The 14,909-nt window shown below is 38.0% G+C and overlaps 1 protein-coding gene across 1 annotated transcript; it reads right to left on the bottom strand.

The window, feature by feature from the left end:
* Positions 1–116: 116 nt before the first annotated feature.
* On the bottom strand, positions 117–14,427 carry LOC149839839 (uncharacterized). Its single transcript, XM_090002845.1, has 7 exons — positions 14,117–14,427; positions 3,358–3,420; positions 3,169–3,270; positions 2,809–3,046; positions 2,048–2,121; positions 1,032–1,130; positions 117–366 (listed from the first exon to the last, which is right to left on the bottom strand). The coding sequence occupies exons 1-7, from the start codon at positions 14,369–14,371 to the stop codon at positions 295–297; spliced, it is 903 nt and encodes a 300-aa protein (XP_089858971.1). The 5' UTR covers positions 14,372–14,427; the 3' UTR covers positions 117–294.
* Positions 14,428–14,909: the final 482 nt, after the last annotated feature.

Genomic DNA, 14,909 nt, shown 5'->3' with positions numbered 1-14,909 from the left:
AGTGTGCTTGTTACTGAAAGAGTAACTGCTCTCTCTCTCTCTCTCTCTCTCTCTCTATATATATATATATATATATATATATATCTTTCTCTCTCTCATATACGAATCCACATCCAGGTAAATAAATAGATTATATATACATTAAATTGATGGTCTAATGTAAGTTAAAAAATCAATACATATGAGGCAAATGACAAAACCAAGTATCAGCCTCGAATGAAAATCGCAGGCTTCATTTCCTTTATTTTTTTTCTCCCAAATGAATTACAAGTTGGCTGTTGCCATATCTTTTTTTCATATTGTCCTCTGCTGAACCAAATAGACACGACCATAAACCCATTGACCACCGAGCCTCGAGACTGATTTCTGAAAAAGGAAACAACAAAAGGAACTTCAATTTGTACTGCTGCCTGTTAATTGGGGGACGCCATATTGTCAAAGGTTTTTCTTTTTCACTGTCATATATCTGAACCTTGAAAACCAAACATATTTTTTTCATGGTGATAGAGAGTTGTTCCATCATTACATGGCTTCATTGCATCTTCAACCAACATAAGATCACAATATGGTAAAGGACCTTAAATGATGCTGGCATAAACTACCATAAACATAAACTTGCTCAGAAGTGCATCATGAAGACACATGCAGATCTCTGCATTGCATCTCTTTTCCTTTCTCTTTTAGGCTCTGTTTGGGAGCCTTGAATCGGAGGTGTGTTGTGGTTTGCCCCTGTGTTCTCATGCTCTGTGCTGTTTGAGAGCAGTGGTGTTGCCAAAACACCGCATTAAGAATGGAGTTGGCAGCCCCAACACCACAGTTCACCACCATTCACAAGAGGATGTTTTGACAACTCCATCCTCAACACCACATTTTGGCAATGCATGGAAATGGTGTTTCCCTAACAATGCGAGGCTCACAAACAGAGCCTAATTTTCTTTTAATATTCCACGTACAAGGGGGGTCCAATGAAAATACCAGGGGGGTTACCCCAGCTTGCACAAAAAAAGGGTACAGTAGAAGCTGTAGCCTACCTCTGCTTTTGTCCGAAACTCCAGAGAAGATTCACATACATGGCAATCTGCCCTATGGAAAGGCCCACCAGATTTCTCAGCATTCACAAATGCAAAAACCTGCGTCAGAGTCACAATTCAGCAGCCTAAAACAAGTGAGTTGGCTAGTTTATTTGTGAATAAAAGATTAGGGCTAATTACTTATCAGGCTAGCCTAACCCACTGAAATTTTCAACAGAAACTAGTTTGTGTTCCATAGGCAAGTTTTCTTTCTTTTAGCCTTCCTCCTAAAGATGCTATTGTTTTTACCTCTTATGAAGGAAGCATGTGCGCAGGCGTGTGCACACACACAAAACTGTATTGGTTGAAACTATGAATCAGTCTGCAACCCACATTGCTGGTTTTAAACCAAGTAACTAAAACAAATTAGGAAAGTGCAGCGGGACTAGATCTTCAAAAGGAAATCTGTTCTGCAACTGTCATGTTTAGTAGGTTTTGGATCTATCCGAGCTGATCATATTTTATTTTCCTGATGTAAGAGAAACCAAGAAAAACCAGGTCCAGCCTCACGAGGCCAATTTTCCTGGTTCAATTCGACTCCATGGAACTCGGACCTAAACATGATATAGAACCTCCGATCCAATGAATCCAAACAGAAGTCACCCTCTTCCATATCAGGGAAAGTTGAGTAACAGTCCAGGTCTATGTCCATTTGACATGAAAGAGGCCTGTTGACAAACACAAACTGGAACCAGACCAACCAAAATGACACATTCAGTTGTCTGCCAGTGGGCTAGGTTTGGCTTCAACTAGATTAAATTAAACTCAAAATTTTGTGACAGAATCGGATTCAGAACCTTTTAAAAAGGATTAACTTCCCAGAATCTGAAGCTCCCTGAAGTAATTTTTAATGTTTTCATTCTTTATTTTTCTGACTTGTACAGTTTAGGCTCAACCATTAATGAGTAATTAATCTAACGTGGATAGAATTGTGACCATGAAAGTCCAAAAACTAGGTTCAGTTTCGCATAGCAAACCTCTTCTCCACAATTTGGGCACGATCCTTTTAGAGCAACCAAGTCATTCCTCCACAGCCGTTGAAGCGCTCGGACTGTTTGCAAACAAACCATGTTTTATACTGTCAGTGTCTTCTGAAAACCTCAGATTGTCACTGCAATTTACAAGAACAATCTAGAAGAAAATGTAGACTATGAAGTCAAGGGCCACTCTAGAGCTAGCACAAACATATATATCAGAAAGAAAAAACTGAAACTGATAAGACATGGCCTTAGGTTTATTTCCTTTTCATGAATGCTGATGTACAGAGGAAAAACAACCAAAGCTCTAAATTTTTAGGGAGAGCAAAGTGAATAATTTTAGCAATGATCATGTAAAGTGTAAACAAGTCTTGCATAGATCTGACAGAAAGTGCACACAGTTCTATCCATTATATTCAAGATTCAACCTTCAAAGAGGTACTAGTATTTTTACACAGGGCTTATGACTTGAACAAAGGACACAGCCATAATGCTGCACTGATCATGCTACTTCTACAGATATACTACTCTCCATCTGCTTATGAAAGGTAAAATAAGCAACACCTAATCAAAATATATGAAGATTAGGCATCATATTCATTATGATGATGCAGTTTAGCAATCTAATGAAATAACTCATATCAACTGTATGGTTATGAACACAAGAAGTTATAACCTTAATGAACCTTAAATTCTTTAAGATTTAAACTATCATTATACTAAGAGATGTAAACAAGAAGACGTGAAAGAAGTAACCATACCTGAAGCCAATGAGATAGGAAGCCCAATCGAGGAACTCAGTCCCAGAAATAGCATCCTATTCACGCTGGAAAGAAATTCAAGTGCTGATCTAGAGCTATGAAAAAACAGTCTTGAGTGGGCAATTTCTAGATAGGCTAGATCCAGAGTGTACACGGCCGGTATGAAAATCACCAAACTTCCAAAAACAAGCAAAAGAGTCCATATACTTGCCAATGCCACAACCTGTGAAAGATCTTCCTGCCCCACCACCCTCCATAGAGGAACAAGTAAAGAATAGTTGAGCTTCGACTCAAGGAGAAATACATTCTTTCTATAGGAGAGGATACTGCATAAACATTCTTATTTTGTCAGAGGAATACCTCAGCATCAGCGTATGTCAATTGTCTCTTAAGGCTGCAACGAGGATACTTGATAACAGATTTTGATCCAAAGCAGCGCAACTTTAACTGTTTCAGGGATTGCTGTGTCAAGATATGGTACTTTTTCAACTAGAACAATGATGTGAATGGAGCACAAAATTACATCCCCGGAAGCAAAATGTCAATTACCTCTACTTTATCGAACATGTCATCAACAATTAAAGGTTTCCCACTGTAATATGCATCTCGTGCCTACAATTAAAGGAACACCATAAAAAATGTTCATTTCTTGTGCACTAAAAATTTCTCTAGATAAGGAAGGTGCAGAAACAAATCATGACTGGAATAGTTATGTAACTGAAATAAAACAATGCTACTCTTATTTGAAACGACAAACATGTAAACAGTAATATCACGACATTGGAAGCCTTCCAGTTATTTTATCCTTGATCTCGTAAACAATAAGAACCTCAATAAAATGTGCAGGTTGCATTGTTTTGATGGTGCTTGACCATGTTACAAACACAAGAAGTAGAATTGTCATTTTTTCATAGGAGGACATCTTGTCGACATAGCTGATACAAAAGCATAGCGGTAAAGCACTTTTCACTATAGTTTGGGATTCTCTTGAGGCTCTTTAGTAGCTTTACAATAGCTTCAAAGAAAATAGAGCTCTTTTGAAGGAGGGGGTCCGGAAGGAAGTTATTAATTTGGAATATGAATGGAGACTTTGTTCTTGTTAATTTTCGTTGCTTTCACAGGAGTAGGAAAAAGTGCTGCACATGGATACCTGGGCTTTGAAATGCTGATCAGAATTCCAAACAATGTCAAAATTCCCCACTGTTTGATGACTCTATATCATGAAACAAATTCCAAATAATACCCAATGTCCAAGTTTTGAACTCCAAGACAAACATGTTGCAGTCCAAAATCCTGGACCTAACACAAAAAATACATCCATCATGAAAATTCAGGAAATTCCAGGTCCTGAGAATTCTAACTTCACCTCTCAAAGTTAATCCTTAACACAATCAAATACAGAGATATTTAGCATTCCACTCATCTGCAACTAAACTTTGTTGCTTGTGCAGTGTTCCATAGCAGAAGATATGAAGATGAGTGAGCAGTTTACCTCCCCCCTCCTACCCAGTACCTTCCTAAACGCTTAATGCTCCATGAGGTAATGTTTCTCCTCTACCTACTGATTCACAAACAGCAAAAGAATATACCTTTTATCATATTCACATATTTTAGCCTTACAAACATCCATGCGTACCATCAACTCTGCTCAATATCCAGAATTTGCTTTCCACCAATTTCCCAAGAAAGCTCAAATTGTAGGTTCTACACCAAATTGGCCTAATAACAACAATGATGATGATGATGGCGATGGTGGTGGTGACAATAATAATAATTGTTATCACCACCACCACCTTCACCACTGTTGCTGCCACCACCACCACATTCCACCAAGTTCCTGCAAAAGCTCAAATTGCAGGTTCTACCCAAACTGGGTTAATAATAACAATGATGATGATGACGATGGTAGTGGTGGCAATAATAATAATGATAATAACAGTTGTTATCTGTTACGTGATTGACCCAGTCAAACTGGGAAACGTGTGGTAGTGGAGGAGAGTCCTATTAGAACTCTCCTGCCCAAGCATAGATGAGAGTCCTATTATGACTCATCTATCCCATGTGGAGGATAGTATCCTATGAGGAAACTCTCTCTCTCTTTCTCTCTCCACATGTTGGAGTGTATCTCTTGGCCCTCTATAAATAGAGATGAGGTGTAAGTGTAACCCATAAGATGTATAAGTGACTACCCATAAAAGGTTAGTAGTCAAGTCTGAAAGAGAGAGAGAGGAAGATATGAGAGTTGATGCTGCGAGAAGACCAGAACGTCTGGTGTAAGGTTTGTCATGATCTATAGTGAAGCCTTTCGTTGTGCTCTTCCTGTGACCGTAGGAGTTTGACTCCAAACCACATAAATATTGAGTTCTTTGTGGTTTGTTGTTTCTGTTTATTTGATTCGCGAGTGAGCATTGTCGAGCCGTGAGAGTGAGCAAAGCTTTCACTGTTTGTCGTTTCTATTTGTGACGACATTGTTTATCACATTTGGTATCAGAGTTAGGCTCTATCGACTTTAGGTGTTAGTATGGAAGCGAGATTCAAAATAGACAAGTACGATGGGAAGACCGACTTCGGTCTAAGGCAAAAGCGAATCAAAGCAGGTATGGTGCAGAACGACCTCCACAAGGCACTTCTTGGCAAGGATAAATCTAGCGTGAAGGAAGATGTTAAATTGTATCTCTTTAATATATATATATATATATATATATATATATATATATATATATATATATTTCTTTAATTGTAAGCCCTCAAGGGCATTTTGGTCATTTCCCATTTTTGCGCATATTCATAATTATGAATATGACTGTAATTACTTTTTTTCTCTTTTTTGTTCTTTTCTTTTTCTTTTGGTTGACTTTAGTCAACCTTGGAATGAGGTCCAACATCTAGTCGTTGGAGGGGCTCCAATGACTAGTGGAGCCCCTTCCAAGGTCTCTTAGTGGTTTATAAGTAAGGGTTTTACCCCATTGTAAATGAATAAGGGTTTTTACCCTCTCCCTTAATGAAGATTCATTCTTTTTAGCCCTTTTAGCTTCACCCCTTTGTGGGTTTATGAGTTTTCACTTCATGTGCATTTGGTTACCCCTTAGTGGGTTTGTGTATTCGCACTTTATGTGCGTGTTTATCGGTTTATTTTTTAACCTATTGCATTCAAGGTCATTTTCTAACATGTTATCAGAGAGCAAGGTTGTGATGTCTCTCTTCTCTTTCTTGAAGTTATTCAGTATGTATTCTTTTTCTTGAAGTATCATGCATTATGAAGCTACTTTCTTGATCATTTATATGCATGCACTTTTCTTTATCATTATGCCTTTTAAATCAAAAAGTATGTTTGCACATCTAGTGCTTATGTTATTCATTAAGATGTTACTCTTTTCGCTCTTGCACATTAAAGTGCTTGTGTTATTTGGGTCTTCATTGAACCCTTACTTTTCGCATATCACATTTCAAATCTTTTTGGTAAATTTGCTTTTCTAGATATATAACAACTCAAAATCTTGTTTTAATGGGTCGTTAATAATGTTTAGCTTTCAAGCATAATTTGATATTAATCTCATTTGTGTGTGTAACTTTAAGAGTTTTTGTGATTATATTGTTGATAACAAGTTTTGCATACGACTTAAGATTAATGAATATATAACATTTTTCTTGAATTATTGTTTTTTTATATATGACCATTGGTGCTTTGAATTTATATCCTTAACTTTGTTTGTAAGTATACATTTCATATGAATAGTATGCTTTTGAAAGGAAGTTATGATTAAAAATTAGGTTAGCCACTTGGAACATAGGGTCTTTAACTGGTAAGTTGGTAAAGTTAGTAGATGTTATGTGTAGGAGAAAAATTGATATTTTATGTCTACAAGAGACCAAATGGGTAGGTGAGAAAGCAAAAGTGATAGAACCTTGGGGATATAAGATTTGGTATACATGAATAAATAGGAATAGGAATGGAGTAGGGATTGTTATGAGTCGTCAGTTTATAGATAATGTAGTTGAGGTCCGTAGGAAGGGTGATAGAATTTTACTTATTAAATTAGTATTAGGTTCGGATATTATTAATATTATTAGTGTTTATGCACCTCAAGTAGGTTTATATGATTCCATTAAGCATCAATTTTGGGAAGATTTAGATGGAGTAGTACAAGGGATATCTTATGGAGAAAAGCTTTTCATCGGTGGTGACCTTAATGGACATGTAGGCATTAGTAGGGATGGATTTGAGAGTATCCATGGAGGCTATGGTATAGGAGAAAGAAATGAAAGTGGAGAAAGGATTTTAGATTTTTTTTTGTCCTATGATATGATCTTAGCAAACACTTGGTTTAGGAAGAGGGAGTCTCACCTAGTAACATTTAAAAGTGGGGTTAATACGAGTCAGATAGATTTTTTCCTACTTAGAAAGAGAGATAGGGGTTGTTGCATCGATTGTAAGGTTATACCGGGAGAAAGTGTAGCTACACAACATAGAGTCTTAATTTTAGATCTTAGAATTAGACAATGCCGCAAAAGGGATAGACATATGATCGATCCTAGAATTAAGTGGTGGGCACTGAAAGGAGCTAAACAAGGAATGTTTGTAGAGCAGGTAGTTAAGGAAGTTGATTGGTGTCTCGAGGAGGATTCAGAATCAATATGGAATAAGATAGCGGGTGGCATGAGAAAAGTGGCTAAGGAGGTATTGGGTGAGTCTAAAGGCGGTGCACCACTAGGTAAGGATACATCATGGTGGAACGAGGATGTCAAATTAGCTATTAAGGTTAAAAAAGAGTGTTATAGAAATCTAAGTAAGAGTCGTGATAATGAGAATTTTGAGAAGTATATGATAGCAAAGAAGGAAGCTAAAAAAGTAGTTCGAAACGCGAGGGCTAAGGTATATAAGGAGGTTTATGACAAGTTGGATACCAAAGAAGGCGAGAAGAATATTTATAGGCTTGCAAAGATGAGAGATAGGAAATCAAGGGATTTGGGTATGGTTAGATGTATCAAAGATGAAACGCAAAGGGTTTTAGTCAAATATGAGGAGATTAAGGAGAGATGGAAAGATTATTTTGATAAGCTATTTAATGATAGTCATGCTCAAGATCTTGGAGACTTCTCCATTCCTTTTCATGAGATAAATTGTGACTTCATGCGCAAGATTCAAAAGAAAGAAATTGCAGAGGCTTTGAAGAAAATGAAATCAAGAAAGGCAGTTGGCCCAGATGGTATACCTATCGAGGCTTGGAAATGCTTGGGAGAGAAAGGTTTAGAATGGTTGACAAATCTTTTTAACTTGATTTGGCGAACAAATAAGATGCCTAATGAGTGGAGGAAGAGTAATTTGGTGCCTTTATATAAGAATAAGGGTGATATACAAGATTGCACAAACTATCGTGGTATAAAACTCATGAGTCATACTATGAAACTTTGGGAGAGGGTGATTGAGTCTAGGTTGAGGAAGGTTGTCATGATATCGGAGAATCAATTTGGTTTTATGCCTGGAAGATCAACTATGGAAGCTATACATCTTCTTAGACAACTTATTGAAAGATATAGAGAGAGGAACAAAGATTTGCATATGGTTTTTATTGATTTAGAGAAGGCATACGATAGAGTACCTAGGGACGTTCTCTGGTGGACAATGATAAAGAAAGGTGTTTCTCTCAAGTACATTAGTATAATTAAAGATATGTATGAAGGAGTAGTAACCAATGTCCGCACTTGTGAAGGGGTGACAACCAATTTTCCGATAACGGTTGGGTTACATCAAGGATCTGCTTTAAGCCCTTTTCTATTTGCGATAGTGATGGATGAGCTTACGAGATCAATTCAAGAAAATGTACCGTGGTGTATGTTGTTTGCTGATGATATTGTTTTGATTGATGAGTCTAGAGCTGGGGTTAATGCTAAGTTAGAATTATGGAGACAGACATTGGAAGGTAGAGGTTTTAAGTTGAGTAAGAGTAAGACTGAATATATGGAATGTCGGTTTAGTAAGCAACAAAGTAGTGATGGGAGTGTAGTGAAGCTTGGTGAGAAAGAAATACCGGTGAATGATTATTTCAAATATTTGGGATCCATCATTCAAAAGTATGGAGAAATTGATGGAGATGTAAATCATAGGATAAAGGTTGGGTGGATGAAATGGAAAAGTGCAACTGGAGTGTTGTGCGATCGTAGAATGCCATTGCGGTTGAAGGGAAAGTTTTATAGGACGACTATTAGGCCCGCTTTACTATATGGTACGGAATGTTGGGCTGCCAAGAGACATCATATTCAAAAAATGAGTGTAGCTGAGATGCGGATGCTTAGATGGATGTGTGGAAATACACTAAAAGATAAGATTCGGAACGAGGAGATACGTAAGAAGGTAGGTGTTGCACCCATTAAAAATAAGATGCGAGAGAATCGTTTACGGTGGTTTGGACATATTCGGCGAAGGCCTAATGATGCTCCAGTTAGAAGGTTGGAGAAATGGGAAAATATATTAGTTAAAAGAGGTCGGGGTAGGCCTAGGAAGACTTGGATGGAGATGATAGGAAACGATATGAATGCTTTGAACCTCACCGAGGACATGGCATTGGATAGAAATGATTGGAGGAAAAGGATTCATGTGGAAGACCCAAAATGAATTTCTTTTTTTGGTTCATATCGCTGACCCCAATTGTTTTGGGATGAAGGCGTAGTTGTTGTTGTTGTTGTATGTAGTACAATATTATTATACTCTCTTCATAATTATTGTTTCGTGGCTTCTTATAATATCGCGTGTTTTTCGGAAAAAATCTTGACATATATCATCTATGAAACTTTTATCTAACAAGGATCACTTAATGCATCATTTCATATGAGCAATATTTAATTGAAAAAGTTTTTTTTATTATTATTTTGAATTAAGAGTAGTTTCTATTAAAAAGCATAGTCTTGTATTGTTGTCATATGAAATATGGTTATCTTTTTGCATCTCGACGTTTTTAAAGAATCTCCAATTTGATTGTCTTCAAGTGTGTCCCATTGTAAAATTTATGTTTCCTTTTAATGGTTGTTGCACAATTGTTGAATTATGAGCTAATTCTAACTTCTTAAGTCATATAATGAGGTTTACTATGCATTAAGAAACTTATAAGTTTGCCTTAGTGCAATTTTATGTCGTACGGTTACAAGTCTATAAATTTATTAATCCTTTTAGCGTGGGTTTTGTCTCACTTGTATGAAATATATTCTCCACTTTTTCATTTGGAATCTCTCTTGAGTATTTTGTGTGTGAACCCTAGTGGTTCTTAAGTGTTTGCTTTGTGTTTGAACCTTTAGGGTTCTTGAGAGAGCTTGTTCGTGATGAAGTATTTGAAGTTTGTTTGAGGATTCCTTTTTAAGTGTGGGTTTTTCTCACTTTAATGAGATATTTTCTTTTCTTTTCTTTTTAAGTGTTTTAGTTCTTGTGAGTATATGCACTTTGTGAGTTTTTCATCGTTATTGTAAGGAGATTGGTTGTGGGGGCATCATTAAAAATTTCAATTGTGGACTTCACTTACTTTCATGGTTTTTCATAAGCCTTTCAAACTTCACTTTTATTAAGAATGGCTATATTAGTCTAAATCTATTATTTGCTCATTCAAGATTGTTGTCATTCGACATCTTATGTTGCATAAAATTGCATCTATTATCATTTGATATGCATATAATTGCATTGTTAAAACTTGATTCTTGGATTATCCCAAAATGGTTCTTTCACATGACATTGCGTATTTGAAAGAAGGTCCTTTTAAGAGTATTCTTTGCCCTTTATGACACCTATGTTGTGCATCACAGGTTGTTATTTGATCCCTTTTTGGCCTTTTTATTGTTATATCAGAGATGTTTGTTGAGGTGAGTTATGGGCACCTCGATTTAGGTCACTTTTGGTTGTCACATGTGGTTTGACTCAAACTGACTATTTTATGTTCTCTGATTATGAGTGTGTGGTATCACTCGGTTTCTCTTTGGCCATTGATTTTACTATGGATGCTCTTTATTATGAGTACCTATGATGGATATATATTGTTTTTGAAACCTTAGTGTTTCGAAATATGTTTAAAATTGTCAATTTTATTTGCATTAGTGTTTGTCATTACAAGTCTTCTTACCTCAATTGACTTTCTCCTTCTATGTCTCCTATCTAAGTGTTACCTTATGTAGACAAGAAATGTTGTTTACACCTTCGTGTGTGTTTTTAGCCTGAAAAAGTTAGTTCCCTATATAGGCTGATTGGAAAGATTGTTACATGCAATGCGACAATCGCGTCTTCCTCAGATGAAGATGTCACTCTGATGTGGCACACTAGGCTCGGTTACATGAGCGAGAGAGGACTGATAGAGTTGCACAATAAGAATTTGCTCAAGGGAATCAAGTCTTGCAAGTTGGATTTCTATGAGTCGTGTGTCCTTGGCAAGAAGTGCAGGGTAAAGTTTACTGCTTCTATCAAGAGGAGCAAGGAAATCCTTGAGTATGTGCACTCGGACGTGTGGGAGCCAACTCCAGTTACCTTCCTAGGGGGAACTAGGTATTTTGTGACTTTCATATATGATTTTTCCAAAAAAATGTGGGTTTATTTTTTTAAGCACAAGTCAGAGGTGTTTGAGAAATTCAAGGTTTGGAGAGTCAAACTTGAAAAGCAAATAGGCAAGCGAATTGACAACGGTGGGGAGTATACCTCAAAGGAGTTTTAGGACTTCGGTTCAAAAGAAGAAATTTCTCAGCATTATACTATTTTAGGCAAGTCTTAGCAGAACAGTGTAGCTAAACGTATGAATAGAACACTACTGGAGAGAGCACGATGCATGAGGTTGTTTGTAGGCTTATCGAAGCAGTTATGGGCTAAGACAATAAATACAATTTACTATCTTGTAAACTGTTCTCCTTCCACAATACTGGAACTTAAGACACCATAGGAGGTCTGGACATGTAAACCAGTTGATTACTCTGACATTCATGTGTTTGGTTGTCTTGGGGAAAGGACTAAGCTTGATGCTAAGTTTAAAAGGTGCATCTACCTGGGTCATAAGGTTGGTGTAAAGGGTTACAAGCTTTGGAAACCTAGCACCAACAAGGTGGAGCTCAACATGGACATCGTATTTGATGAGGCTTTCATCATAAAGGAGAACAGGCAGCAGGCCGTCCAGCATGAGAAGAATCTCAGTAGCTCAATTCAGGTAGAACTTGAAAATTTAGGAAATAATATTGATAATGAAGAGTCTTCTCAGGAGGATGAATCATCTGTACAACCTCACCAGGAAGAGCCTTATTCGAATGCAAGTGGAAGGGAAAGAAGAGAGATTCAGTTGCCTTTGAGGTTACGAGACATTGTAGCATATCCTTTTCCTGTCATCTATACTGACCCTTCTTCTTTTCAGGAAGTCAATGAGAGTAAGGACAATAAGATATGGCTAAGTGCTATGGAGAAAGAGATAAATTCTCTTCACAAGAATCAAACATGGGAATTGATGCAACTTTCCAAGGGAAAGAAGGCAATTGGTTGCAAGTGGGTGTACAAAAAAGAAGAAGCTTCATCAGAATCATACCAGCTAAGTACAAGGCCAGATTAGTTGTCAAAGGCTATGTTCAGAGAAAAGGAATAGACTTTGATGAAATTTTCTCTTCAATGGTAAAACATTGTTCAATCAGGGTCTTACTTGCTATGGTAGTTATGTGGGATTTGGAGCTTGAGCAGTTGGATGTGAAAACTATATTCTTGTATGAAACTCTTGATGAAGAAATTCACATGCTAAAAGAAAAGTTTGTATGCAAGCTCAAGAAGTCGCTCTATTGCTTGAAGTAGGCTCCAAAGCAGTGGTATAAAAGGTTTGACACTTTTATGATTTCTCATGATTACACAAGGAGTAGGAATGACAGTTGTATCTATTTTTCATTCCTCAATGATGATTCTATTATTTTGTTGATGTACTATGTTGATGATATATTAATAGCCTGCAAATATATGAATGAGATCTTTAAGCTAAAGCATGAACCTAGCTTGGAATTTGAAATGAAAGACCTAAGAAGCGCCAAGAGATTTCTAAGCATGAAAATCTATCGTGATCGACAGAATGACAATCTATGGTTGACTAAGAAGAAATACATTGAGAAAGTTTTGAACAAGTTTAGTATGGAATTGGTCAGGTCAGTGGGCACACCTTTAACACAACACTTTAAGTTATCCTTACAGCAGTGTGCTCAATCACACGAAGAACATCTACAAATGCTAAATGTTTTATATGCCAGTTGGGTGTCTAATGTATGCCATGGTGTGTACTAGGCAGTGAGTCTGGTTGTATATAGCAAATCCAGGGCAGGAGCATTGAAAAACAGCCAAGCAGATTCTAGTTTGCTGTTTCAGAAAGATCTACACAATGATGTTTTTGGTGGGTTTGTTGACTCAGACTATGCAGGTGACCTTGACAGGAGGAGATCAACTTCAGGGTATATTTTTACTCTAGGTGGAGGGCCCATCAGTTGGAAGGCAATGTTGCAGGACATTGTGGCTTTGTCAAGAACCGAAGCTGAGTATATAGTCTCATTTGAGGCCACAAAGGAGGCTGTGTAGTTTGAAAGGTTTGGTGAAAGAACTTGGAATAGTTCAGAAGAGCGTTTGTGCGCATTGTGATAGTCAGAGTGCTATCTGCCTTGCCAAAAATCCAGTATATCATCACAGAATCAAGCACCTTGTTGTTCGGTATCACAAGCTCAGGGAGCTCGTTGGAAGTGGTATTGTATTCTCAAGATAATGCAGCAAACATGATGACCAAGCCTTTGCCAGAAGCTAAGTTCAAGCATTGTCTTGACTTAGCCAATGTTTGTGCATGTTAAGGAGCAAAGACCCAGGAAGAGGGGGTAATGCTTTACAGAGAAGAGGTTGTTGAAGAAGTCTGAGTTATGCAGGAGCAGTGGTGGTTGGAACAGCGTTACCTTGTGGTGGGACGTTGCAAGTTCGAATCGCAATGGTATCTTTGTATAACTGGTAGGGGTTCGCCAAACCCGCAGCTTGCCTTTCAAAATAAATAAATAAATAACAATAATGATAATAAACAATTGTGATCACCATCACCAGCCGTCTCTCCCGTAAAAGCTCAAAGGTTCTACACCAATTGAGCTAATAAAAATGATGACCATGATGATGGTAGTGGTGTCAAGAATAATCATAATAACAATTGCTATCACCACCACCACCATAACAACAATCTTTCTACTTGTCCAAGCTCAGGAGTTCAATCGGCCATTGAATTCCAACGCGAACAAATCCAAACCCCCACCAACAAGAATTCGAGAGAAATGAAAGGAAGGAAGAGGGACGCACCTGGAGGTAGAGGGCTTCGAGAATGTCCTTGCTCGCGGACTCGATGGGCCCCACGAATATGCACGAGGGGCCCTCGGCCAAGACGAGCTCCGTCGCCTTCTCCCTCCGAGATGCGGACGCCGCGACGCTCCTCGGGGACGACGACGATGGGGAGGCGCAGATCGACGGCCCAGATTTCACGGACACTGGAGATGTGCGGTTCCACAAGCGCGATGGCGTCCACGCAGGCACGTGCGCCGCTAGCGTGCGGGACATGTCGGAGGAGGCCTCGCCGGAAAAGAGGCTCCGGCACGCTGCACCATAACCCAACGAGATCCCATGGCCACAACCTTCTGACCTTTATATCCAAATTATCCAATGATTGGATTCTGTTGATTTTTCTATAATACCCAAATATTACAGTAATGCCATGACCATGCATCACCACACCAATATCATCAAATTCACACAATCAATGGCATCATACACAATAGGGGGGTGTCAATGGGTCGCCTCTGACCCAGTCCCGACCCGTACTAAACCCTATAGGGTCATGTGATAAAAAGGTTCGAATAAATTTCGGGTTGGATATGAAGGGTCCGATTAATATATGGAGTCAAGTACGATTTGTGAACTTTCATACCAGATTCGGCGCGACCTGAGTTTCAAGTAGGATCATCAAATTTTCAATGCAAAAATGATAAAAAATGTATAAATTTATCGGGTTTGATTCATGTAATCTTTATAAGATCCAGGTATGGCTTCTCTTATGATGGGTCTGATTGAACCTAGATTCGGGTTCATACCATCGTCT

Source organism: Nuphar pumila, chromosome 4 (assembly GCF_984573655.1).
Source record: "Nuphar pumila chromosome 4, dmNupPumi1.hap1.1, whole genome shotgun sequence".
NCBI lineage: Eukaryota > Viridiplantae > Streptophyta > Magnoliopsida > Nymphaeales > Nymphaeaceae > Nuphar > Nuphar pumila.
The sequence above is the reverse complement of the archived record's forward strand: the minus strand, read 5'-3'. Positions and strand labels throughout refer to the sequence as shown.

Bases quoted from the DNA above. Each gene is read 5' to 3' on its own strand.
- LOC149839839 (XM_090002845.1), bottom strand. From the start codon at position 14,371: ATGTCCCGCACGCTAGCGGCGCACGTGCCTGCGTGGACGCCATCGCGC. The intron at 3,421-14,116 runs GTGCGTCCCTCT...CTTTAATTGTAG, and splicing joins TCGAAGCCCTCTACCTCCAG to GCACGAGATGCATATTACAG. The intron at 3,271-3,357 runs GTAATTGACATT...ATCTTGACACAG, and splicing joins ACATGTTCGATAAAGTAGAG to CAATCCCTGAAACAGTTAAA.